Source organism: Caretta caretta, chromosome 3 (genome assembly GCF_965140235.1).
Source record: "Caretta caretta isolate rCarCar2 chromosome 3, rCarCar1.hap1, whole genome shotgun sequence".
In the NCBI taxonomy this organism is placed as follows: Eukaryota; Metazoa; Chordata; order Testudines; family Cheloniidae; genus Caretta; species Caretta caretta.
Genome location: NC_134208.1, coordinates 191,615,355 through 191,642,022, shown reverse-complemented (window position 1 = coordinate 191,642,022; position 26,668 = coordinate 191,615,355). Strand labels below are relative to the sequence as shown.

Sequence of the window (26,668 nt, the reverse complement as noted above, 5' to 3'; positions counted from 1 at the left end):
CTTGAAAAGGTTTATTTTTAGTTCCACCTGTGGAAATCTGTTCCTGACTAAATAGAGCACATGCTACACTTACATACTGAGATACGAGTATATTTGCCATTGTTAAGAAAGCTTATACTGAGAAAATGCGAGAGAACACATGAATATGTTTATGTGGGTGTTACAAAATATTGGCACATTAAAATAGTTATCCAAAACCACAAACTTAAAGTATGAAAAAGCTCTGTCACTGCTTTGAGTAGTTAAGCTTTCAGTTTCAAATTATTACACTATTTGCTCTTAACTTGTAAAGATATACATAAATGATATGTGATTTGGCATATGTGCTACTGTGTTTGCATGAGTTATATTCAGTCCGTGAATAAGTGGATCTCACCAAATTTGGCAATAAATGTTGGTTTAGTTTAAAATTATTAAACTGGGAAGATGAGTGATTTTTGTTTTGTTTGGGGCATATTTGAGTATCTTTGCTATATTCGATCATGTTGGAGTATAAATCTGTAAGTTAAAATGTCAAACTGTGTTTACAAATATATGTGATCTCAAGTATACCTATATTAATGAACCAGAGAATGTTAGAATTCCAGTAAGTAAGACTTTCCTACCACATTTCAGTATGGTCTTCATAATTCCTTTTAAACGTTATCATCATAAATAGGTCTGTGATGCATCTGCCCACTAGTAGAGACCAGTGAGGGTAGGTCTATCTTTTTGTTTTTCATACTGGTTAAAACTAATGTTAAAACGAAAGGGATTTTGCCTCTGTGTTTCATGGGGTAATTAAAAAAACTGATCTTCAGTTTTTCTCCCTGCCTTCACAGGAACATGGCAGAAACAGCTCTGGAGCAATTTTTTATGTATAAATAGACTTGCTTCTCTTAGAGAGAAGACAACAATCTTTTTTTCTTTTTGGAAATATTTGTCTGCCTTATTTTTTGTCATTGTGCCCTGAAGAATTAGAAATCTCAAAAGGGACATTGGCAAGATTTTTTTGGCTGATGTGCTGACATAGTGTAAGAGGACCAGGTTCTAACATAAATTGGGTGGCTGCATTGTGGCTCTCCAGTACACTCAAAAATATGACATCTTGAGTTACTGACCACTCAGATTAGCAAGCACTGTTACTCCACGAATATATCAAAATCGTGGTCTGGAGAGAGAGACGAGAGAGAAGAAAACTTATTTGCTGTCTAGGCAAGTCAAAAAAATGATTCCCACTTTCAACTAGTTTCTCATACCAAATTTGTAATTTCTTCAGAGCAAGGATTGATAGATCTATGTTTTGAAATCTTCTAGCACATTTTGATTTCTATCATAATACTGTATAATAATGCTAATGACGAAATCCTTCAGTGGGTTTATGGGCAAATGTGAAGTGTGGTCATTCCTTCAAAACGTTCTGTATCAGGTATAAACTGAAACTCAAATATGTCTTTTTTTTTTTTTTTAAATATTAGAGAGACCAGGTGGGTAAGGTAATATCTTTTATTGGACCAGCTTCTGTTGGTGAGAGAGACAAGATTTTGAGCTTACACAGAATTCTTATTCAGGTCTTCGCAAGTCCCATAGATATCCCCAAGAAAATCAGATTAAAAATAAGTAGAGAAAGCTCCCGACTACTATATGTGAAAGTGGGATTTCTCTCCCCATGGAACATGTGCTCTGGGTACTGTGCACATTAACATTTTATTGAGTTATGAGGAAATGCTTTTAATCCTCACATTAATGTCTGTTCTGGAAAAAAGGAAGATTTCCAATTCAAAATAGATCATCTTCCGAGCTGTGTAGCTGGTTTCATGAGTTCCTCAGGTTTGTAGAGGTGCATTCACACCACTTCATTGTGGCTAAGAAGTCTGGTAAAATTTGACATGTAAAATTGTCATTCAGCAGTCTCATACAGAACAATTACAGCTGCAAACAATAATTTCTACTCATTTCACACACTCATTACCTGGTTATCTCGACCAAAAGGTAATGTTGGTTCTGGCATCAGTCAGAAGAGCTCTGATGCTCTTACCAGGTACTTGGTGGAATCTTTGCAGATACTCTCACATCTGGGAGAAGAGAGATTTATAATGGGGAGAATTCCCTTCTGTCAGAAAGGGTCACAAAACTGCAATATCTAACAAGAACAAGAAAACAAGAAAAAAAATGATCTGTTGGTGTAAAAGCCTACTGGGGACTTTACTGTCCTGCTGTAAATTCCATGGGTTATGGGACGTTTCTACCCCTTGAATTTTTTTTAACTGGCAACATGCATCTCTATTATAGCAAACATAGAGGCTAAACTGGAAGAGACTAATGAGTTATCTGAGCTGAACAGTGAAAACATCCTGAAGGAAAATTTCATTTAGGAACCAGAAAGAGTGCAGCTGACAACGGACACCAGCCCAGAATACTGGGAGCCCACATAGTCATATTGACAGCACAGAGGACATGGCCTTCAAGGACACAGAACTGGCATATACATTTGTTAGACTTGAGAGCAATAAGACTAGCAGTCTTAAACCTCTGGACAAGACAAGTACATCTTAGTTCAGACAAGTTTGTGGTTGTGGTCTGTTTAAAATCAACAGGGACCACAAAAACAGAATGGTGGTACAAAAGTCTACCCTGCTAATCAGATGAAAAATCTCCTTTCTAGTGAATCTGTGTGTGTCTTTGGGCACAGGAATACCACAATTGGACTTGGTCAGTTGGAAGAAAATCCGCTTGAGGGCATAAACCTTGAAGGAAGAAACTTATGTGGAAACAAACCTGTTTACCCCAATGCAAAAGTAGTATCTGTTAACGTTCTTGATATCCAAAGAGAGATCTTCGCTTGTGATACATTTTTATCATATAAACATTCAGTCTTGCATGTGCTCTTCACAGGACTGAGAACTTTGACAGCAAAAACACTTTAAAAAAACCACAAGGACCCAAACAAGGGTAATCTGGAGATCCCTGAAATGGTTGAGCTGCATGAGGTCTGCAGGCCTGCTGTGGCTGTTTTGAGACATCTGTTAATTTTAAATGTCCTGCATCCGTGACCTTCTGTCAGGTCTATTTGTTTATTCAGACTTAGATTATGCAGAGGGTCTGTGAGATAGGTATTTCAGAAAGTACAGAATATGCTTCTGTCTAGAAAGAGGAATTTTTTCATTTTACTTGAAGTGATTACTTTCTATAAACCATGTAGAAGAAGAGGCAAAAACCACAAAGTGAGCTCCTGTTTTCCTTTTAAAATCCCTCCAGGCAGGACTAGACAATGAACTTTAAAGGAGTTAGCAAACCGGTCTTTAGTGGCTCAATAGAGGGTAACACAGTAAGGAAAGGCATCTGTCTACTTTATTTTTATGCTTCCCCCAACATTTTGGCTCAGAATGAGGCAATTAGCAGCTCTGGTGGCAGTTCCCATATAAGTCTTTTTCTAGTAGGATGAATTTGTTATAGCTTTGTTCCCATGGCTGTGTCCACCATCACACATCCCAAGGTTGTGTCCACCATCACACATCTATTAAGGTGTTTCACCTTTGAGGTTTTTGTGCTGCCTTTGGTTCTCATAGGGAACACTCTCTTCTGTTACTTGGCTCAAAAGGTGACCTTGTGGAAATCTCAATGCCCTGAATTTTCTGTTTAGAACGCCAAAGTAGGACTGTCAAATTTTCAGGTTCGTTCTAGCCAAGTAAGTCAAATCTTTTGTCTCTCCAATGCTGCAGAGATCTCTTGCCCCATTGTTGTCAGTGATTACTCCAATATGGCTACTTCATAGGAAGAGAATTCTTGAGACAAGAAGTATGTAAAGCAGCTACTTGACATTCCAGATATACTTTCACTAAACTCTAAGGGCTTAATGCATAGACTTCCACTGTCTTTCAGCTGCCGGGTGCTAAGAGCAGTACTTTAACTGATGAACAGTTTCTGCTTCCCTCAGCAACTGATAATTTTCCCATGCATAATCTGTTTCTGGTAGTGGCATGGGCAGAGCACAGAAACACCCATTTTTCTTATCTATTGGCCAGAAAAATGTGTTGTCTACTCACTACAAAGCTGTTTTAATATGTAAAAATAATTGACAAAGAACATGATTAATTTAGTGATGATTTGGAGTTCAACATGAGGGGGAAATATGTAATATATTTAGATTCCTATATTGTAACCTTAGTGAATAGTTTAAAGTTTGATTCCATCACAACTAAAATACCCCCAGTAATGTAGTTTTAAATGATACTCTGGAAATTAGTCAATTTGAAATTAACTCCAAAAACTTCAGTTAAGTTAAATGTTTAAAAACCTTCCCTCCCCCTATGAATTTAAAGGGAAATTGTGAACATGAAAACTAGTAATTTTTTTAAAAAAGTTAAAATTAGTTTGATAGTGTTTCAGTAAGTTTTTTGGTTTTATAATCACATTTTACAATTTAAAAAAAATGTTTTCTCCCTTGCTATGTGAAAGTTTCATACAAACAATACGGAAAATTGATTTAATGGGGGAAACTATAAAATAAACTGTCTACAAAATGCTATCCAATGCACAATGTAAACATATATCAAAAGAAGTTATTAAACTCTTTAATTATAGTAATCTTCAGTGTTACGTGGAACAATAATAGATTTAAAAATTGAGAGAAATGTGATTTGTAATTTGACAGTTTCCCTGAAAGGATACCAGATACTGATTCTACAAGCTGTCAATTAGATATTTGTGTAAAAATGTTACAGGTGGACTTGAAGAAGTTTAATAAACTGAACTAGAATGACTAACTTTACACTTTTTAGCTCTTGAATATTCATTAGATTTATGATTTTACAGTATATTCTCTGTTCATTTACCTATGGCAGTTCAGATGTTTGGGTACATTACTTTCCTGCTGGTAATGGAAACATCTGAACTGGTATAGAAGAACTCCAAGAAGGAAAACTATTAGGTAAGAAATTTCCACTTATGGCTGGAGCATTGTCCTCAGTTTATAAGTACATATTTGTAAATACAATGTAAAAAAAATAGTTTAATCGGAAAATGCAAAAGTCAGTTTGACAGTTTTAAAATTAAACACACTTAAGCTGCTTGAGTTTTATAAAATTAGGTTTCTGGAGTGTGCATCATGAGTCTTTCGGTTTTGTTTCCTTCATACAATTTGTTTCTATTCCTACTGTTAGCTAATTATATTTATCTCTTTTCTTTTAAACCAGGATATTTCTGCCCAAGAAAGCAATATATTAGGGGCGTTCTGTGATATGAATGTAAGTCATATATATTTCATTGATTCATAGACTTTAAGGCCAGAAGTGATCAAAATTATCACGATAATCTAGTCTGACCTCCTGCACATTACAGGCTACAAAACCTACCCGCTACTGTAATAGGTCCATAATCTCTATCTGAGTTGCTGGAATCCTCAAATCTTGATTTAAAGATGTCATGTTACAAGGAATCCACCATTTGCACTAGTTCAAAACAGTAAGTGCCCCATGCTGCGAAGAAAGGTGAAAGCCCTCCAGGGTTTCTGCCAATCTGACCTGGGGGAAAATTTCTTCCCAACTCCAAACATGGTGATCAGTTAAACCTTGAGCATGTGGGTGTGATCCATCAGCCAGACATTTGGGAAATAATTCTCTGTAGTAACTCAAAGCCCTCCCCATCTGGTGTCCCATTTGAGACTGTTGGAGATATTTGCTAATAGCAGTCATGAATGGGCCATACGCTATTGTAGGCAATCTCATCATGCCATCCCCTCCATACACTTATCAAACTCAGTTTTGAAACAAGTTAGATTTTTCCCTGCAGTACTGCCCCGGAAAGGCTGTTCCAGAACTTTACTCCTCTGATGGTTAGAAACCTTCATTTAATTTCAGGCCTAAACTCACTGATGGTTAGTTTATATCCATTTGTTCTTGTGCCAACATTGTCTCTTAACTTAAATAACTTTTCTCCCTCCTTTGGTGTTTATCCTTCTGATGTATTTATAGAGAGCATTATGAGATACAATTAACATGTTTTTGGTGACTGTAAAATAGTCATATTTAGTGTTTTATAAACGTATGATACATTGATATTGCTCATCTGAACTCTTACCTTATATGTATTTAGTTTTTTGTTTTCAATAGTAATTTGTTTTTCTTTTTAAATAAAACTTTTATATTCTTCTCCTGTTTCTATAGGATGTAGAAGTACCATTGCACTTGCTTCGTTATGTTTGTCTATTTTGTGGAAAAAATGGCCTTTCCCTCATGAAGGATTGTTTTGAATATGGAACCCCTGATACATTGCCATTTCTTATAGCACATGCATTTATCACAGTGGTATCTAATGTAAGTATTGCCCTGAGTTCGTTAAATTTTTAAACCAAAATGCAACAAATATAAAGTGGGAGAGACTAAGTCTGGGAAAATTTGAAGAAGAGGGCCCTGGAAGCAATTTTCCCCTAGTAGAGAGAAGGATGTCTGGGGATTGCCCTGTCCAGAAGGGACATCATTTCACCCCAGTCGTTACCCTGAGATCTGTTGGAGGAATAGTGGCATCTGTAGGATATCTTGTTTTCCCTTCTCTTCCCAGACATTCTGGTTGCAGCGAAACTAGGCTATCAAGGTATCCCTTTGTCACTGCTGGCAAGAACTGGAACACTCTGGTAGTGGGAGTTAAAACATGTCTGTGGAGGTGGTCATGTGGAGACTAGGAGTGGCATGAGGATGTGATGGAAAGGGATGTCTTGCTCAGGAACATGGGTGTAAAGGAAAACAGAATTTTGCCCCTTAAGTTTAACTGTAAATACTTAATGAGTGTAACTAAAATGAAATGCTGTGTAATGACACTCTATGATTTGATTTCAGTATTAAGTACTTTGGATCAGATCCTGGGTGTTCCCCTCTCCCATATTCCTATGTTACTCTCAGGTGCCACAGGGTAGCTGGAAAGCTGTTCTAAGTAAAGCAGCTGAGATTTAATCTTATATAGCTGTGATTGAAAGAAAGCCAGCACTGGTGAGTCTACACCACCTGCTTCTGGTTTAGGGGGGGATTCTCAGGTGAGCCAAAAACTAGAGGGTCTTGGTTAGGGAATGCAGAACTCCCTCAATCTTGAGCTGTTGGAGTAGTCCTTAGGAAGTCATTTCAGCTGACCTGATTTAGAGTAGCTCTGAGGCTGTAAATCGGGGTTCTCAAACTGGGGGTCGGGACCCCTCAGGGTGTCACGAGGTTCTTACATGGGGGGTCATGAGCTGTCAGCCTTCACCCAAAACCCCGCTTTGCGTCCAGCATTCATAATGGTGTTAAATATATTAAAAAAGTGTTTTTAATTTATAAGGGGGGATTGCACTCAGGGGCTTGCTATGTAAAATGGGTCACCAGTACAAAAGTTTGAGAACTACTGCTGTAAGTTATACTGGGGTCGAAATCAGCCCCTGGCAGCTGCCAGAATGGGGAAATATAAAAATGCCTTTAAGTTGTCCTTTTCTTTCCCCACCCTTCCCTAGTACTGCATCAGTTGTAGCTCAGCCAGACCCTTTACTATGAATGTCACACTGACTTTAGACTTAAGTCTGTAAGTTAAACATAGATGCATAGATGTAGATTATATTCGGCAAAGTAGATTCCTTTTATATTTACTGGAATATATATATTCTTATGCAGTGGTTCACTGAATTAGGCAGGGTTGTGCTTCTGTATGTAGTGCGCTTTATTTAGCCAGTTGTAACAAAACATTTGATATCTAAGGCCCTGCTTAATTTACGATATTGCGGAAATTGCAGATCCTACAATGTTAGGCTTCCATCTCAATTTTTATGCTCAATTCAGGTGTGTGTATGTTACATTTTAGCAGTCAGCCCCACTGACACCCCTGCGCATGGCGGGGGCTCCCGCTGTCAGCCCTGGGGCGGTGGGAGCTCTCTCTCTCTAAGCTCTGGGGACCGCAATTTTCTGGGTCTTGTCCACAACTCAGCTGCAATTATTTGACAGTCATCCCATAATTCAAGTAGAACCTTATTGATGTCTCTGTTTATAATTACTATGGACAGTAATGCTGTTCTCTTTAAAATATAAGAAGTTTGATTAATTCTAAATGTGACATATAATGGTCTTGGCAAGATAAATTTGCTAAATGAATTTTCTTTCACTTAACAAAGGTACATAAGTTTAAATGTTTACTTAAATCCTTTCCCCTCGCCTTTCAGTATGGTGCACATATGCTTGATTGCTCATGAAATGAAATACTGAACTGCAATAAAACAAGTGCACATTTACCAGAGAATATTTACCATCATTTTTGTGGAGAAAATCGAATACCTTTTTAGTACAAACCCAACTACTATGTGACTTTTTGTCCCATCCACTTCAGTTTATGAGCTTCACAGATAAATTAATGCAAGATTTATGAGTGGCCCTGTGAATGATAGCCCAGTAAGCAGATCTGCAGGGTAGCTCTGCAGTCTCAGCTGTTGCATAATAATTGATGTGTAAACTCAGAACTGTAGTGTAATGTTAGTTAAATGTATTTTCACAATAGTAGCAGCTCTTGAGAATGGCAGTTAACCAGCTCTTATTGTAAAGTTTCTTAGGCACACTGAGTCTTGGATTTAATTTGGAGCCCTGGGGAAGGATATGTTGTTTTGTCTTCATAACCTGTCTAGCAACTATATTATCGGTTAAAAAATTGTTTTTCTGAAAATGATTAGATTGTGGAGAGACTGGTAGTCCTTCCATAGTCAAGCTGGCAATAAGTGTCTCATAGTACAAAATTTGATCACCACTATCCTTGTACATTTAAAATAAAGGGTTCTGCTTCCAAATTTTACAGTTAATTCACAAGGGCAATTTCATTTTTTTCCTGAACATTTCAAGGAAATCCAGCAAGTAGTTTTTTTCAGGTGAAGGCAATAAAAATTGTCTCCCTTTGGAAATTTTTGAAAATTGTCTGGTTCATGTTCCTCTGTAGGGAAAACAGACCAAATATAACTAAGGATTCACAAGAGATATGTCCATCATTAACTTGTGAACAGTTTAGTTTTCAAGGCAGTAAAATCCAATCTATTCTTAAGGGCATTAGTAAAAAATTAATAATATAAGAACAGCCATACTGGGTCAGACCAATGATCCATCTAGCCTAGTGTCCTGTCTTCTGACAGTGACCAGTGCCAGATGTTTTAGAGGGAATAAACAGAACAGGGCAACTTTTAGACTGATCCTTTCTCTGTCACTCAGTCCCAGCTTCTGGCAGTTGGATGTTTAGGGAAGCATGGATTAGCATCCCAGATCATCTTGGTTAATAGCCATTGATGGACTTATCTGCCATGAAGTTATGTAGTTCTTTTTTGAGCCAGTTATACTTTTGGCCTTCACAACATCGTATGACAATGAGTTCCACAGGTTGGCTGTGCGTTGTGTGAAGAAGGACTTCCTTTTTTTGTTTTAAAGCTGCTGCTTATTAATTTCATTGGGTGATCCCTAGTTCTCGTATTATGTGAAGAAATAAATAACACTTCCCTATTCACTTTCTCCACACCATTCTTGATTTTAAAGATATCTGTCTCATCCCCCCTTAGTTGTCTCTTTTCTAAGCTAAACAGTTCCAGTCTTTCTGATCTCTTCTCATATTTGTTCAATAACCACCTCTATTAACATCTCAGTCTGGGACAATTCCTCAGATGTGTCACCTAACAAGAATGGCTCGGATGTGGAGATCTCCTGTACATCCTCTGCAGTGAAGAGTGATGTAAAGAATTCTTTTAACTTCTCTGCAATAGCTTTGTTTTCCTTGAGTGCTCTTTTAGCAGCCTGATCATCCAGTGGCCCCACTGGCTCTTTGGCAGGCTTCCTACTTCTGATGTACTTAAAAGAAAAAAATTTGCTGTTTTTGTGTCTTCAGCTAGTTGCTCTTCAAATTTTTTTGGCCTGTCTTCTTATATTTCAGAAACATGAGTCTCTGAAAGCAAAAGTTTTCATAGAATCATAGAATATCAGGGTTGGAAGGGACCCCAGAAGGTCATCTAGTCCAACCCCCTGCTCGAAGCAGGACCAATTCCCAGTTAAATCATCCCAGCCAGGGCTTTGTCAAGCCTGACCTTAAAAACCTCTAAGGAAGGAGATTCTACCACCTCCCTAGGTAACGCATTCCAGTGTTTCACCACCCTCTTAGTGAAAAAGTTTTTCCTAATATCCAATCTAAACCTCCCCCACTGCAACTTGAGACCATTACTCCTCGTTCTGTCATCTGCTACCATTGAGAACAGTCTAGAGCCATCCTCTTTGGAACCCCCTTTCAGGTAGTTGAAAGCAGCTATCAAATCCCCCCCTCATTCTTCCCTTCTGCAGGCTAAACAATCCCAGCTCCCTCAGCCTCTCCTCATAAGTCATGTGTTCTAGACCCCTAATCATTTTTGTTGCCCTTCGCTGGACTCTCTCCAATTTATCCACATCCTTCTTGTAGTGTGGGGCCCAAAACTGGACACAGTACTCCAGACGAGGTCTCACCAATGTCGAATAGAGGGGAACGATCACGTCCCTCGATCTGCTCGCTATGCCCCTACTTATACATCCCAAAATGCCATTGGCCTTCTTGGCAACAAGGGCACACTGCTGACTCAGTGATGGACTTCATTTAATAAGAGTAAATGAAGGACTTTGGACACAGAAGACACTAAAGTCATAGAGAACATTTGATGACAACATTAGTGGACAAGTTTGCATAGTTATCTATCATTTTAGAAAGCATTTGCCCCAAGGTGTGCAAGAGAGGAGGAGGAAGAGGAACAGCTCCTTGAGTGTCTCCTAAAGTGTGTATGAAGGGAAGCCATACACCAGAGATTCTCAAACTGTGGTCCACGAGCTCCATTCAGGGGGTCCGTGGATAATTCCCTCTAAGGTGCGCGCCTGGGCAGTTGCACATGAGAGAATGAAGGGCCACCCACCTAATTAGTGGAGCTGCGCGGGCGCGGCTCCAGTAATTAGGTGCCTGGACCCTGGAGAAGATGCACATGTAATGTGAGGTGGTGGCCTTAGGAGGAATAGGGAGTAGGTGAAAGGGGGCAGTGGGGTGAGAGGAGGGGGTGGGGGAATTTGGGAGGGCTGTGGTGGCCAGAGGAAGAGATGACTTTCCCCAGCTCCGGGGCTGCAGCTGCCTGGGAGAGATGGCTCTCCTTCCCAGCCTCAGCTCTGTGCTGCTGTGGCGGGGGAGAGACCCCACTCCTTCCCAGCCCGAGCCATGGGGCTGCCGTGGCGGGGGAAGGAGGGAGAGACCCCCCCTCCTTCCTAGCCCCAGCGGAGGAGAAAGGGCACATCCATCGCATTAGAAAGATAAGACTACTGATACTAAAATATGAGTTGTGTGCTTTATTTGTAGAACAAAAAAAGTTTATTAAGGTTTTTTTATATAGCACTTTTATCCAAAGCGCTTTACAATAGTTAGCTAACAGTACAAACAACATTTGGAAAGATAAGTGGTCCGCCGAGACCCTCAGCAAGTGGTCTATGAGAAAAAAAAATTTGACAACCACTGCCATACACCATAGGCTTTGAAAGTGAGAAAGAGCGATGCTGCACTAGGGCTGCTTCTTTTTGGCCATCTCGGTCATTCTCTGGCTTTCCCCTTTTTTTGCTATCCATCTGGTCTGGTTCCTTCTTCTCTTGACCTTTCCCTGGAAAACCCAGGTTTCAGCTCTAGTGCCTGTGCTCCTTCACTCCCTGTTGTTCTCCTGCTCTCCATAATGGAGAACTAGAAGCGTGTCCTGTCTACCAGCAGTTGCAAAGAAATGTGTTAACTTCTAGTTTCTTCTGTGCAGGTGTGAAATTCTGACTGGAGAAGGCTATGATTACTTAATTCTTCACTATTGTAGGCCTGCAGTTGTCATGAAGAATTACTTAATCATCGCACACTAGTGATGAAGAAATAGTGAACAATGGTCTGATGACTACTTCTAAGTTGCTACTTTTAATTTTATTGTATAAAATTTAGCAAGTTATGTTTAAAAAATTCCTGGAGTGATGGAAACATATTGCCTTTTAGCAGTGGGCTGACGATAACGCAGAACAAAATAGAAAAAAAATCTAAGTTTTAAAAATAGAAAAGTTTGTGGTAAATTTTAATTATTAGCAGGCAGAGACAAGAAAAAAAAGTATGAAGAAAGATATGAAATGCTTATGAGTTCATATGCTTTGATTCAGGCGAATTATTCCCAGTCTCATTAGTGTATTCTAGTAGCTAAAGAAGAAGACTTGAGTCGGACTCCTAGGTTCTGTTCCCAAGATGGCCACTGACCTTGGACAAGTCACTTAACCTCATTGTGCCTCAGTTTACTCCTCTGTAATAGGGTGTAGTACTTTGTCTCTCAACCTGTTTACCATTATGGGCAGCATATGCAGCTCTCTATGCATTATGTGGGCCACATTCACATATTATATATACTACCTGTGGGACCCTGAGGATGTCACATGCACTGCAGCTGTGTGCTGATTGGGCTGCAAGCAGGCTGCGGGTTGAGAACCACTGGTGTAATATTTATTTCTCCCACTGGAGTGTGGATTGATTTAAATTAGATTTAATTTTAATATAAAGTTTGATTTTAATTATGGTTTAAATCAATAATAAAAATAATGTGGAAATCAATTATTTTTAACCATTTCTTAACATTTTCATAAGTTTCACTCAGTTGGAAGTAGAACCAAAACATTGTTATTCATTTGATGTATTACAGCGAGTGCTCGCTTTGCAATAGTTGATGTTGAGAAGCCTTTGTTGTTTAAAGAACAACTGTAAAATCTGTGTACTTGCTTGGATTTCCTTGAAATTTGATATGCCTCATCGGGGTGCAGGATAAGATTAGTAGTCCAAATTTGAGGTTGGTGGAGCAAGGAGTTCCTGAGACACAGCTCCCTGAAAAAAACAGCATTTTTAAAGGTTGGCAGATTCTACAACTTTTTGTGTGTGTGCAGACCCGGATGTTAAACCATGGCTGTGCTCGTGCCCTGAATAGTCAGTTGCTTGACATTTACCTCAGCTAGTGCATGACACCCATGGTCCCCTGCGGATGCACTGTTGAAAGTGTTTTTCAGGAAACAGTTAAGTTGTCTAGATAGACACACACTGCACACTCATGTGCCAAATTAATTACGCTGTACACATGCAGACAGACTACCCAAGACAGTCACTAGCCAGCCAGTTTTCATAGGACCTGAGTGGCTCAAGGGGACGTGCGGAGGCCATTGAACCTGAACTATACCCAGGTATTGTAAGTTTGAAACCCACCCTTGTATAGGTGCTGGAACTAAGGGTACGGGTGGTGCTGCAGCACCCCCTGACTTGAAGTGGTTTCTGTTATATACGGGTTTCAGAGTAGCAGCCGTGTTAGTCTGTATTCGCAAAAAGAAAAGGAGTACTTGTGGCACCTTAGAGACTAACAAATTTATTTGAGCATAAGCTTTAGTGAGCTACAGCTCACTTCATCGGATGCATTCAGTGGAATTCAGGGTTTACAGTTTAGTTCAATGGCTCTCAACACCCCCACTATAAAAACTGTTCCTGCACTCTTGGCAGAAATCTGAGAGTGATCTGGAGGCATGTTGCCAAACACTGCTGCTGAGTAGTGGAGATTTTATTTTGGGGAATTATAATCTTATGCACTGGAAGAAAAAGAAAGGCCTCCAAGGTCTTAGAGTAACACATGAATGTAAACTTGTGAGTACGTGCACAGCAAGTGGGTACACTGCTAGATTTTTCGGTAATCCACTGGTTCATCCTGTGTGCAAAGATATCCTGAGTAGGACATTTGATTTAGAAGTCTTCTTTAATTTTTTCATCTACACTACTGCACTTTGTGGGCTTGTGCACAGTGTTTCACGAGTGAGTCGGCAATGGCTACAGTAGGGAGCTACTGCCAGATCCAAGTGATGTTGTCAGGCATGGTGGAAGAGAAAGAGGCCAGTGAGTTGAAATACATCTGATATTACTGTTGTGCAATACCTCAGGGTGATGTGCTCTAAGGTTAGAGCTCCTGTTTGTCTCATGGCTTGGATGTTCAATTTCTGCTTTCAGGAATGCAGGATACAGATTTTTTTCTCTTACTGAAAAGAGCACTGGGTATTGCAAGGGGTCTCCAGGAATTGATATTGTGGGGAAGAGAGCACAGACGTGTAGATCAGCTCTTGCCCTGAAGATGTGCTAATATCAGAAATGATGTGGCTTTGCCTACCTCTTCCGGTACAGACACGTACATATTCATGGATGTGGCTAGGATGCTGGGGGCGGAGGAGTAAAGGGTAGAGTGAGGATCGTGAATAGGGCCAGCCTCTTGGGGGCACACTAACTCCACAACAGTGGGTTGCCTCTCAGAGGGTGTACTAATGACTTTGGGGATAGGTGGATATTGAAGGGTAGTGTGAATTCAACTCATTTGCAGTGGGGCATCCCAGAGTGCATTACTTATCACACATTCTGTGTATCTGTCTTTTGGACATTCCAGTCCTTGGCGGAGGGAGTATGAGATAGTTGCTCTGTTTTTTCCCAGAATGCATTGATACAAACAAGGTTAGCAGCCTGCTAAATATGGATGTGCAAACATGATGGCAGAAAAGCTGCTCTGAACCATGTTACATTTAACTGGGTAAGATGGTCATGCCTCTAACTGGTAACAAAATCACAATTGTAGTTGTCATGTTAATGAGCCCATAGTATCAAATCTTCCACAAAACTCAAATAAATGGGTAGGATCAACATGGCCAAAAAGGATGTAAGCTTCTTGTAGACCCCTTAGAAGATAAGTCAATTAACAAATGGAGGGTAGAATAGGAACTATAGAATGCATTAGGTTGAAGAAACAGGGAATACAGAGTTGAGAAATGAAAGGCATTAAAGCACAGCAGTGTATGTTATTTGTTTACACTAATTTTTATTTTATTTTTCCTGTTGATTAGCAGAAAAAAATGTGATTCTGGATCTGGGTTAATCTATTAGCTATAGAAACTTGCTCCAGACTATACTTTTCAAAATAGGAAACAATCTGATTGGAAGTTACACAAGTTCACAAAAAGGCAACAACCCCAAAGCCTTATTTCTTTAGACAAAGTTTTGCATTTTTAAACCTTATTACTGGCTTTTGCATTTTAATTGTTCTAGTTACAGTTTATCTATTTTTGTATTTGCTGTATAGATCAGGATATGGCTACACATCCCTGCTGTCATGCAACACATTATACCCTTTAGGACCTATGTTATCAGGTAAGCTTTAAATATAACAAAAAGTTTCATTGTTTGACAAAACACATTTAGAACTTTGGATTGTACTAGAACTCAGAGTTTCTCAAAGTTCAAGCCGTTTCTTTGTTTAGTCCACATGTTCAGGGTTTAACTGATTAGCCATATTTGGCATCGGGACAGAATTTCCCCCCCAGGTCAGATTAGTGGAGACCCAGTGGGGTTTCGCCTTCCTCTGCAGCATAGGGAATGGGTCACTTGCAAGTTTAAACTAGTGAAAATGGTGGATTCTCTCTAACTTGAAGTCTTTAAATCTATAAGTCTATTACAGGAGTGGGTGGGTGAGGTTCTGTGGCCTGCAATGTGCAGGAGGTCAGACTAGATGATCATGATGGTCCCTTCTGACCTTAAAGTCTTTGAATCTTTAAAATTTCAGCAGCCAGAATCAAAATATCAGTTAGTTTGGGGCAAATCCATGTCACAGTAACTTTAGTAATGGCTTTAACTAAGTAAGACCATTTTTAATATTGGATTCAGTCCTATTCTAAAGTCTCTTTCCCATTTTCTGTGGGGGACCAAAGAAATCTGTGGACGATATGAATTCTGCACCTGCACAGTGGTGCAGAATTCCTCCTCAAGTAACATATTCCTAGACTTTACTGATACAAAAATGGTTATGCAGCATGGAAGGTGTCATGCAAACACAGTTGACATATGGTTGTGAGAGAGAAATTCTGAATATGACATGTTTGCTCTAACTATGTCAGGACCTGGTTATACAACAATGGTTCTATTAGTCCTGTAGGTAGGGCCACAGACAAGGATATAGGGTATGTCTATACTGCAGCTGGGAGCGAGTCTCCCAGTCTGGGTAGACAGACTCATGTCGGTGGGGCTCGAGCTAGTGCCCTAAAAGTAGCAGTGTGGATGTTGCTGTTCAGGCATCAGGTCAGTCTCTCAAGCCTTGGGGGTTGTGTGATCAGAATCATGTTTACTAATAGAACCTAAATTATTCTATACAACTCTTTCTTCTTTTTATCTATTATATGATTTATTAAGTTATAGATTGCCCATTGCAACTGTATTATATTAATATTAATGTATGTTTTAGGATTAATACTATCATAAAGACTGCTCGTAATATATATTTAAAATAATCTTGCTGGATCATTATTTCACATACGTTTTATTTGGAATCATGTCATATTTCTTCTTTCTTCTTTTTGTATAATTTATTTTAGGTATTTATGTAAACTGTCAGACCAAGAGTTGCGACAGAGTGCAGCCCGGAACATGGCAGATTTAATGTGGAGTACAGTTAAAGAGCCATTGGATACAGCCTTGTGTTTTGATAAAGAAAGTCTTGATCTTGCATTTAAGTACTTTATGTCTCCAACTTTAACAATGAGGTTGGCTGGATTGAGTCAAATAACAGTAAGATTTTTTTAATCTAAAATTATATTTAGGAAAAAATGTTTTATTTCCCCCACTGTTTACAAGTTATTATTTTTTTCTTGAAACAGTAACAAAGGACAGCAGAACTATCTTATAAGCAGTCACAGAAAATGCATGATAAATAGATAGTCCTTAAAGTGGGGATTGTAATTTGTCCTTTGTCATACTCATCAGATTTTGACTGTGCTAAAATAAACTGTGTTCAGAGAGATGATTGAAGCATGGCTCAGTTTTTTTGCAATATATTGGACCTTAACCTTTTCCCTGAACCATTTACTATACAAAACGGTACTGTGCTTTAACCATATTGTGGGACAGCCATGATGTAGTTAGGTCCTTATATTTGGTTGTGTTTGTAGTTTAATATAGGACTTAAATCTGTTTTTTTGGTTTTTTTTTTTAAGTTTTCTTATATCGGAAATCCTATATAAGTGGATTCCTCTGTATACTGTAGAATCTTTTATTGACAATTGTTCATTATAGCCCTTTTCCTCAGGGTGAGAGCATTCATGCATCATTAGCATCATTCAGAATTTGATTGAAACAATTGATATTAGCAACAGAAAACATTAAAAAAACAACAGAGGAAGAGGTTAAGAAAAAAGAAAAGGAGTACTTGTGGCACCTTAGAGACTAACCAATTTATTTGAGCATAAGCTTTCATGAGCTACAGCTCACTTCATCGGATGTTAGTCTCTAAGGTGCCAAAAGTACTCCTTTTCTTTTGGCGAATACAGACTAACATGGCTGTTACTCTGAAATTTGAGGTTAAGAAAGAAGTTTTTAATTTTGGAAACTTAGAAACTAAAATAATAAAATACAAACACAAAATAATAACTTGTAATTTTAATGGTTTTATCTTTGAATAACATTTTTAATATTTTCTACAAATTCAGATACATTTATATGAAAGTGGTAACTTTGTACATAATTGCTAAATTGACTCAAACATGCAAAGAAGCCCTTTGGATAAACTACTTTGAAACTTTTGAGACCTATGATCACAACTGTTTAAATATGTGATATCAATAACCTATATTCATTTTCAGTTGTAAAAATAACACCTCTTTGTTAAAACTGATTTGGAGTACAGTACATTTTTTGTAAAATAGTTGTGTCTTGCTCTGGGTGGTTTTGACGTATTTCCTACTTGCAGTATATTTTTTACTAGGAAAAAGTAAAGAAAAGATTACTAAGCCTAGCCATCATGTCTTTGAAACTCAGTTTGTTGTTATGCTGTTCTTTTAATTTTTTATCAGTTCTGTTCACCAGCTCAGTCTTCCATGTTCTGTTCAGTTTTGATAATTTTGTAATTCCTGCTGCCGTAAAGATTCCATTACAAAGTAATGATGGGCGTGGAGGAGAAAGTACTCTGACAACAGATGCATCTGACCTTGTAGTATAAAATATATATATTATGGGTAGGCTGGGCAGAATTGCATTTTTATTTTTTTATCACTTTAGTAGATAATATCAATGTTTATTTTTAAGCATTTTTTCTATTTTCATCTACACTTCTACCCTGATATAATGCGACCCAATATAACACGAATTCGGATATAATGCGGTAAAGCAGCGCTCTGGGGGGGGCGGGGCTGCATGCTCTGGCGGGTCAGTATGTCTGGCTCTGACCCACTGCTCTGAGCAGCGTGTGCTGGGCCAGGGCCGAGAGGTTGGATAAGGGGGCAGAGGGTCTCGGGGGGCAGTCAGGGGGCAGAGGGGTTGGATGGTTCAGAGGTTCTGGGGGTGGGGTGGTCAGGGGACGGGGAACGGGGGCTTTGGATAGGGCGTGGGAGTCCCGGGGGGGCCTGTCAGGGGGCGGAGGTGTGGATAGGGGTCGGGGCAGTTAGGGGACAGGAAGCACACTCCTAAGCATGAACTATGTCTTCCTCTAAATCCACTTCAGAGCAGTTGGATTTAGTTCTAAGTAAGCCCATCAGCTCAGCCCATGACGACTCTAGTACATCCTAAGTCCCAGAGGCAAGACAAGAAAGCTCATAAACATTGGGCTATACCTGTCCTGGATCATGATATGTCGGTACTGTCATCCTCGGCCCCTCGAAAGCCCCCCAGATCCGTCAGCACTGGCAAAGTCTGATCATCATCAACTCGGGCATTGTCTTCCTTGCTGGCTTCAGTGGCTTGAACAAGTGGAATCCCTCTCTCACTGGGGAGATCTAAATCAGTTGTTGCTTCACAGGAAATTTTTACTCTCCTGGACTGAGAATTTTCTCCTCTGTCAGGGCCTCTCTGTCTCCAGAGAGATAATAACACCATCTGCCTGCTGGACAGAGCTTGTTGCCTGTCCAATGGCACTGACGGTACTGCCACTGGACCTGGAATCAGCATTCTGTTTATTGGGACATTCTGAACCACCCAATGAACCTTCTCTCTCCCCCGCCAAGCCTATGTATCCTCTGCCTCCCAAAAGACCTGCACTGGTTTGGGGCAAACCTCTTTCTCATCTAACTCTGAGCTATTGGTACCCTATGCAATAGGAGGCTCCCGCGACCACCTTTAAACCCTTTCTATTGGCCATATTGTGGGTCTTGAGACCAGTCCCCCCTTGCAAAGTCGATCCAATCTGCTAGTGAGTCATCCCTTGTCCCCCCTCTAAGAGTCGCTCAATTCTCTCTGATCCTACAGAGGAGGAGAGGGAATGCTACACACTGGATCTGGCAATTCCACTGAAACGAGTAAGACTGCTGGCTTCATCTCCGGACAAATAGGTTACTTCTATGTCTCCTCCTCCTGATGACTTCAGACAGTTTCAGGATCATCTTCGCAGAGCTGTTGGAGAACTTCATATTCTTCTCAAAGAGTTCCAGGACTTCCAGCACAAATTCTTAGACATTCTCCACTCATCCGGATCCAACAAAATAACTCTCCCCGTTAATGAAGACATACTGGAGCCAGATAGGACAGTTTGGCATACTACTACTACCTGTGTTCCCACTTTGAAAAGGGTAGGCTAAAGGAACAGAATTTTTGTTTTGTCCCCCCACTCCCTTCTCACTGGCAGTCCAGGCCATTTCTGAAAAGGCTAGACAGGAACATCCCTGGTCTACTCCTACTGATAAAGAGTTTGGGAGAAATGTCTTTTCTTCATCTAGCCTCCAGTTCAGCTTAGCTAATTACCAGGAACTAATGGCTCCATACGATTTTCTGAACTACACCAAGTTTGCGGAGTTTACTGACAGAGTTCCACAGCAGGACAGAGCTCATTTGCAAGCTCTGATAGATGAAGGCAAACTGATAGCCAGGACCACTCTCCAATCTGCAGTTGATGCTGTTGATACCTCCTCTAGAGCTCTGGCTACTGCTGTTATCACGTTTAGGGAGTCATGGCTCTATGTGTCAGGGTTCCCTAGGGAGTTCCAGAATACTATTGAGAATCTCCCCTTCGATGAATCACACCTCCATACCCTGAAGGACTCCAGGGATACCCTCTGTTCACCTGGGGTATATATGCCTGCCCCAAGGAGAAATTTCACTGCTTATCGTTGAGACCTAAAGATATGGCTCAGCAGTTTTTCCATCAGAGGCCCTATGAATCTCCATGCAAGAGACAGAGGATTCAGAACTCCCACTTTCCTGCACTGTCTGCAACATGCTCTGCATCAGTCTGAGTCCCTGGCTCGACAATATTTTTGACTGGTGCTAGAGAACTGTGAAACACTAAGCCCAACATCTCCCGACCGCCACACACCATTTGGGGCTCGTCTAGCACTCTTTCAATACCTGGAGTGCAATAACAATGGACAGATGGGTGCTGAGTGTCATCTGCTCTGGCTATATGATAGTTTGCATCCTTACCTCCTCCAAACCCCCCCCATCTGGAGACCACTCTTATGAGAGTATTCTGAAACAAGAGGTGAATTCCTTATTGCAGTGAGAAGTGATAGATCACATCCCTCCTCAATTCCAAGGGAGAGGGTTTTACTCGACTTTCTTCCAGGTGCTCCGAAAGAAAAGGTGCGGGGGAGGGGCAGTTGGGGACCAATCCTTGACTTCCAGTGTCTCAATCACTTCATTAACAAACTCAGATTTCGCATGATCACATTGACATCTATAATCCCATTTTTAGAAAAGGGTATGTGGTTTACAGCTCTTGACATGAAGGACTCCTATTTTCACACAGACATTTATCCCGCTCACAGACGTTTCCTCATATTCATGGTGGGCTCTGACCAGTCTCAATACAGAGAACTGTCTTTCCGAATAGTGATTGCCACTAGAGGTCTCTGTAGTAGCAGCTCACATCAGATGTCGTGGTTTCATTGTCTTCTTCTGCCTGGACTTCTGGTTCCTTGTCACCAGGTCCTGCCAGGAAGCCTACATGTCAGTTTCTATGATGCTACACCTCCTCTCCCCACTGGAAATCAGCGTAAATGCTAAAAAACCTGTCCTTGGGATTTCATCGGGGCAACCTTGAATTCTATCACTGCAAGAGCGTACCTGCCCAAGGACAGGTTCCAGACCATGAACAATATCATAGTTCAGTCACAAACAGCCCTCGAGTACTGGTCAAGACATCGAGGAGTCCGGTGACATCTTAAAGACTAACAGATTTATTTGTGCATAAGCTTTTGTGGGTAAAAACCCACTTCTTCAGATGCATGGTGTGAAAATTACAGATGCAGGCATAAACATGAAGAGAAGGGAGTTACCTTACAATTGGAGAACCAGTGTTGACAGGATCAGTTCAATCAGGGTGGATGTGGTCCACTCCCAATAATTGATGAGGAAGTGTCAATACCAACAGAGGGAAAATTGCTTTTGTAGTGAGTCAGCCACTCCCAGTCCCTATTCAAAACCAAATTAATGGCGTTAAATTTGCAAATGAATTGTATCTCTGCAGTTTCTCTTTGAAGTCTGTTTTTGACTTTTTTTTTGTTGTTGAAGTATGGCTAGTTTTAAATCTGTTATAGAATGTCCAGGGAGATTGAAGTGTTCTCCTACTGGCTTTTGTATGTTACCATTCCTGATGTCTGATTTGTGTCCTTTTATTCTTTTACACAGAGACTGTCCAGTTTGGCTAATGTACATGGCAGAGGGGAATTTAACACCATTAATTTGGGCTTGAATAGGGACTGGGAGTGGCTGGCTCACTACAAAAGCAATTTTCCCTCTGTTGGTATTGACATCTCCTCATCAATTATTGGGAGTGGACCACATCCACCCCTGATTGAATTGGCCCTGTCAGCACTGGTTCTCCACTTGTAAGGCAACTTCTTATAGATTCATAGATACTAAGGTCAGAAGGGACCATTATGATCATCTAGTCAGCTCCTGCACAACGCAGGCCACAGAATTTCACCCACCCACTCCTGCGAAAAACCTCTCACCTATATCTGAGCTACTGAAGTCCTCAAATTGTGGTTTAAAGACTTCAAGGAGCAGAGAATCCTCCAGCAAGTGACCTGTGCCCCATGCTACAGCGGAAGGCGAAAAACCTCCAAGGCCTCTTCCAATCTGCCCTGGAGGAAAATTCCTTCCCAACCCCAAATATGGCGATCAGCTAACCCCTGAGCATATGGGCAAGATTCACCAGCCAGATACTACAGAAAATACTTTCCTGGGTAACTCAGATCCCACCCCATCTAACATCCCATCACAGGCCATTAGGCCTAATTACCATGAATATTTAATTACCAAAACCATGTTATCCCATCATACCATCTCCTCCATAAACGTATTGAGTTTAATCTTAAAGCCAGATAGATCTTTTGCCCCCACTGCTTCCCTTGGAAGGCTATTCCAAAACTTCACTCCTCTGATGGTTAGAAACCTTCGTCTAATTTCAAATCTAAACTTTCTGATGGCCAGTTTATAGCCATTTGTTCTTGTGTCCACATTGGTACTGAGCTTAAATAATTCCTCCCCCTCTCCGGTATTTATCCCTCTGATATATTTATAGAGAGCAATCATATCTCCCCTCAACCTTCTTTTAGTTAGGCTAAACAAGCCAAGCTCCTTGAGTCTCTTTTCATAAGACAAGTTTTCCATTCCTCGGATCATCCTAGTAGCCCTTCTCTGTACATGTTCCAGTTTGAATTCATCCTTCTTAAACATGGGAGACCAGAACTGCACACAGTATTCCAGGTGAGGTCTCACCAGTGCCTTGTATGACGGTACTAAAACCTCCTTATCCCTACTGGAAATACCTCGCCTGATGCATCCCAAGACCGCATTAGCTTTTTTCACAGCCATATCAGATTGGCGGCTCATAGTCATCCTATGATCAACCAATACTCCAAGGTCCTTCTCCTTCTCCGTTACTTCTGATTGATGCGTCCCCAGCTTATAACTAAAATTCTTGTTATTAATCCCTAAATGCATGACCTTACACTTCTCACTATTAAATTTCATCCTATTACTATTACTCCAGTTTACAAGGTCATCCAGATCCTCCTGTATGACAGATATCCCTGTCCTTCTCTAAATTGGCAATACCTCCCAGCTTTGTGTCATCTGCAAACTTTATTAGCACACTCCCACTTTTTGTGCTGAGGTGAGTAATAAAAAGATTAAATAAGACCGATCCTTGAGGAACTCCACTGGTAACCTCCCTCCAGCCTGACAGTTCACCTTTCAGTAGGACCCGTTGTAGTCTCCCCTTTAAACAATTCCTTATCCACCTTTCAATTTTCATATTGATCCCCATCTTTTCCAATTTAACTAGTAATTCCCCATGTGGCACGGTATCAAACGCCTTTCTGAAATCTAGGTAAATTAGATCCACTGCGTTTCCTTTGTCTAAAAAATCTGTTACTTTCTCAAAGAAGGAGATCAGGTTGGTTTGGCATGATCTACCTTTTGTAAAACCATGTTGTATTTTGAATCTCAAAGAGTCCAGGATGCACAACAATATCCTGCAGCTGGCAAGCAGTCCAGAAAGCTTGCAAGTCCTTTCTTCCATTCATCCATGCTCACCATGTCCTTTTAATGTCAGACAACATTACAACTGTCTTCTACATCAACAAGCAGTGAAGAGTGAGATCCATCTCCCTGTGTGCAGAAGCAGTCAGCTTTCGGAACTGGTGTATCACCAATCGAATCACCCTATCGGCGGCCTACCTTCCGGTGAAGCAAATGTGCTTGCGGACTTCCTCAACAGACATTTCACAGTCAACCACAAGTGGGAGCTTCATGACTTGGTATTGTGCAATATTTTCACTCTTTAGGGAACCCCAACCAGAGATCTGTTCGCCTCTTAAACAGGAAGTGTACCACCCTAAGGTGACACTGCTTCTTCCTTGATCGGATCAGTTCAACTATACCGTCTGTCCACAACCGCTCCTGCCACGAGTTCTACGCAAAATCTAGCAGCACAGAGCACGGGTCATTCTGATCACCCGCTGCTGTTCCAGACTGTTTTGGTTTCCTAATCTCCTACATATGTCATCCCAACCACCAGTCATCCTCCCAATGTTTCCCAAGCACCCTGATCTGCGTCCATTCCATCTCAGGGCTTTGTATTTGCATGGGCATTGTCCTTAGAACGTTCATGCACCACAGCTGTGTGAAACATCCTTTCTCATAGTAGAAAGAACTTGGCAAGAAGATGTTTCCTAGGTAAATAGAAGCGCTTTTATTCTGGGGCACATCAAAGAGGCATCTCCCAGAAACTGTAGCTATTCCTTTCATCTTGGACTGTATGCTCTCTTAGAAGATGTCACGCTTGTCCTCAGCTCTTGGCAAGTTCACTTGATGACAATCAGTGCGTACCATCCACCATTTTTAGGGCTGTTTGGTCTCCGCACATCCACAGATCAATGGATTCTGGAAAGGCCTAATCAGAACCTTTCCACCCATTCAGAAACCTCCTCTCCAGTTGGACTTCAGCCTTGAACCTTTAGCTTCTTGCTCCATGTTTCTCCTTTCCATGAAGGTCGCTTTCCTTGTTGCCATCACCTCAGCTAGAAGGGTTGGTCAGTTTGGAGCTAGGATGGCAGATTTTCCTTACGCTGTAGTCCATGAGGAGAAGGTTTCCTTGTGTCTACACCCCAAACTCATTCCTAAAGTAGTTTCAGAATTTCACCTTAACCAATTCATTCACTTACCTTTGTTCTTTCCAAAACCACATGCATCCACAGAGGAACAAAGACTTCACTCCCTCGATGTTCGGCGGGCCTTGGCCTTTTACCTGCAAAGAAGAAAACCAATCAGGATATTCCTATAGCCAAAAGAATCAGGGGGCACACCATCTGTCAAGGTTCCTTCCCCACTCTGAACTCTAGGGAACAGATGTGGGGACCTGCATGAAAGATCCCCTAAGCTTATTCTTACCACCTTAGGTTAAAAACTTCCTCAAGGTACAAACTTTGCCTTGTCCTTGAACCCTATGCTGCCACCACCAAGCGTGTTAAACAAAGACCAGGGAAAGAGCCCACTTGGAGACGTCTTCCCCCCAAAATATCCCCCCAAGCCCTACACCCCCTTTCCTGGGGAAGGCTTGATAAAAATCCTCACCAATTTGCATAGGTGAACACAGACCCAAACCCGTGGATCTTAAGAACAATGAAAAAGCAATCAGATTCTTAAAAGAAGAATTTTAATTAAAGAAAAAGTAAAAGAATCACCTCTGTAAAATCAGGATGGTAAATACCTTACAGGGTAATCAGATTCAAAACATAGAGAATCCATCTAGGCAAATCCTTAAGTTACAAAAAGACACAAAAACAGGAATATACATTCCATTCAGCACAGGTATTTTATGAGCCATTAAACAAAAGGAAATCTAACGCATTTCTAGCTAGATTACTTACTAACTTAAGGAGTTATGAAGAGCATTCCTGATCTGTTCCCGGCAAAAGCATCACACAGACAGACAGACCTTTGTTTGCTCCCCGCTCCAGCTTTGAAAGTATCTTGTGTCCTCATTGGTCATTTTGGTCAGCTGCCAGCGAGGTTATCTTAGCTTGTTAACCCTTTACAGGTGAAAGGGCTTTGCCTCTGGCCAGGAGGGATTTTATAGCACTGTATACAGAAAGGTGGTTACCCTTCCCTTTATATTTATGACACCATTTCCACCCAGAGAGTCTCCAAATAGATCTCTGGCTGCATTCTACTGTATCACCTTTTGATTCCCCCACTCCACACACCCCTGCGCTCATGGAATAAGCGCTCATTCCACCTGAACACAAGCAACAACTGCAGGAGGTACCCTTCCTGGACATCTGTGAAGTGGCCATGTGGGGCTCAGTTCACACATTTGTGAGATATTTTAGCCTGGTGCAGGACTTCTCTGCTTATTCCTCCTTTGGGATGGCAGTCCGCTATACAGCTTTACTGTCTACACTCTTACACTCTCCTCTTACTTAAGTACTGCTTATCAGTCACCCACAGTGGAATACAATCGGACCGTCTCTCAAAGAAGAAGGGGCAGTTACTGGCCTGTATCTAGAAATTCTTCTTGATGTATGGTCCTTATCTGTATTCCACTACCTGCCCTCCTTCCCCTCTGCTTTGATCTTATCTGAATTGCAGTAGAGAAGGAACTGGAGAGGTGGTTGATCAATTCTGCCCTTTATTCCCTCATATGGAGGCATGTGGTGAACCAGGGTGCCTTTGCGGACCAACACACAGTACTTCTAAATTCTCCGGCTCTAGGTGCATGGTACGCATGCATTTAATACAGATAGGGACCACACATCTCAAAGAACTTCCAGTTACAGATCAGTAACCTCCCCTTCTACTTAGGGCCTGTGTATGTTTTTCTGACCAGGGTTTGGTTCTGTCCACACAGTTTTTGGTTAAATCACATTAGAATTCTGTTCACAACTGAGTTTAAAGCTAATATTAGACAACTGAGTTTAAATCTAATTCTAAGTCTAATTTAATTATACAATTGTGTAATATAATTAATATATAGAAATATTTGAAAATAATATTAAAAGTAGTGGATTTGAGCTAACCAGTGAATAGTTCACATACAATTATTAGTTTTCCTTGTGCAAGGAATGTGGTTAACTTACATTAGAGGAGATGCACTAATTGTAGTAAAGGAAACTCTGATTGTTCATACATTGCATCGAATCAGTATTAT

At 40.7% G+C, this 26,668-nt stretch overlaps 1 protein-coding gene across 3 annotated transcripts in view; it reads left to right on the top strand.

The window, feature by feature from the left end:
- USP34 (ubiquitin specific peptidase 34) overlaps nucleotides 1–26,668 on the top strand; it is a 272,897-nt gene that overhangs the window by 30,539 nt on the left and 215,690 nt on the right. For all 3 annotated transcript variants that reach the window (XM_048842772.2, XM_048842773.2, XM_048842771.2), the window contains exons 4-7: nucleotides 5,175–5,225; nucleotides 6,144–6,293; nucleotides 15,119–15,186; nucleotides 16,404–16,596. In XM_048842772.2, the coding sequence (XP_048698729.1) occupies nucleotides 5,175–5,225; nucleotides 6,144–6,293; nucleotides 15,119–15,186; nucleotides 16,404–16,596 (462 nt within the window). The remainder of the gene's footprint in view (nucleotides 1–5,174; nucleotides 5,226–6,143; nucleotides 6,294–15,118; nucleotides 15,187–16,403; nucleotides 16,597–26,668) is intronic.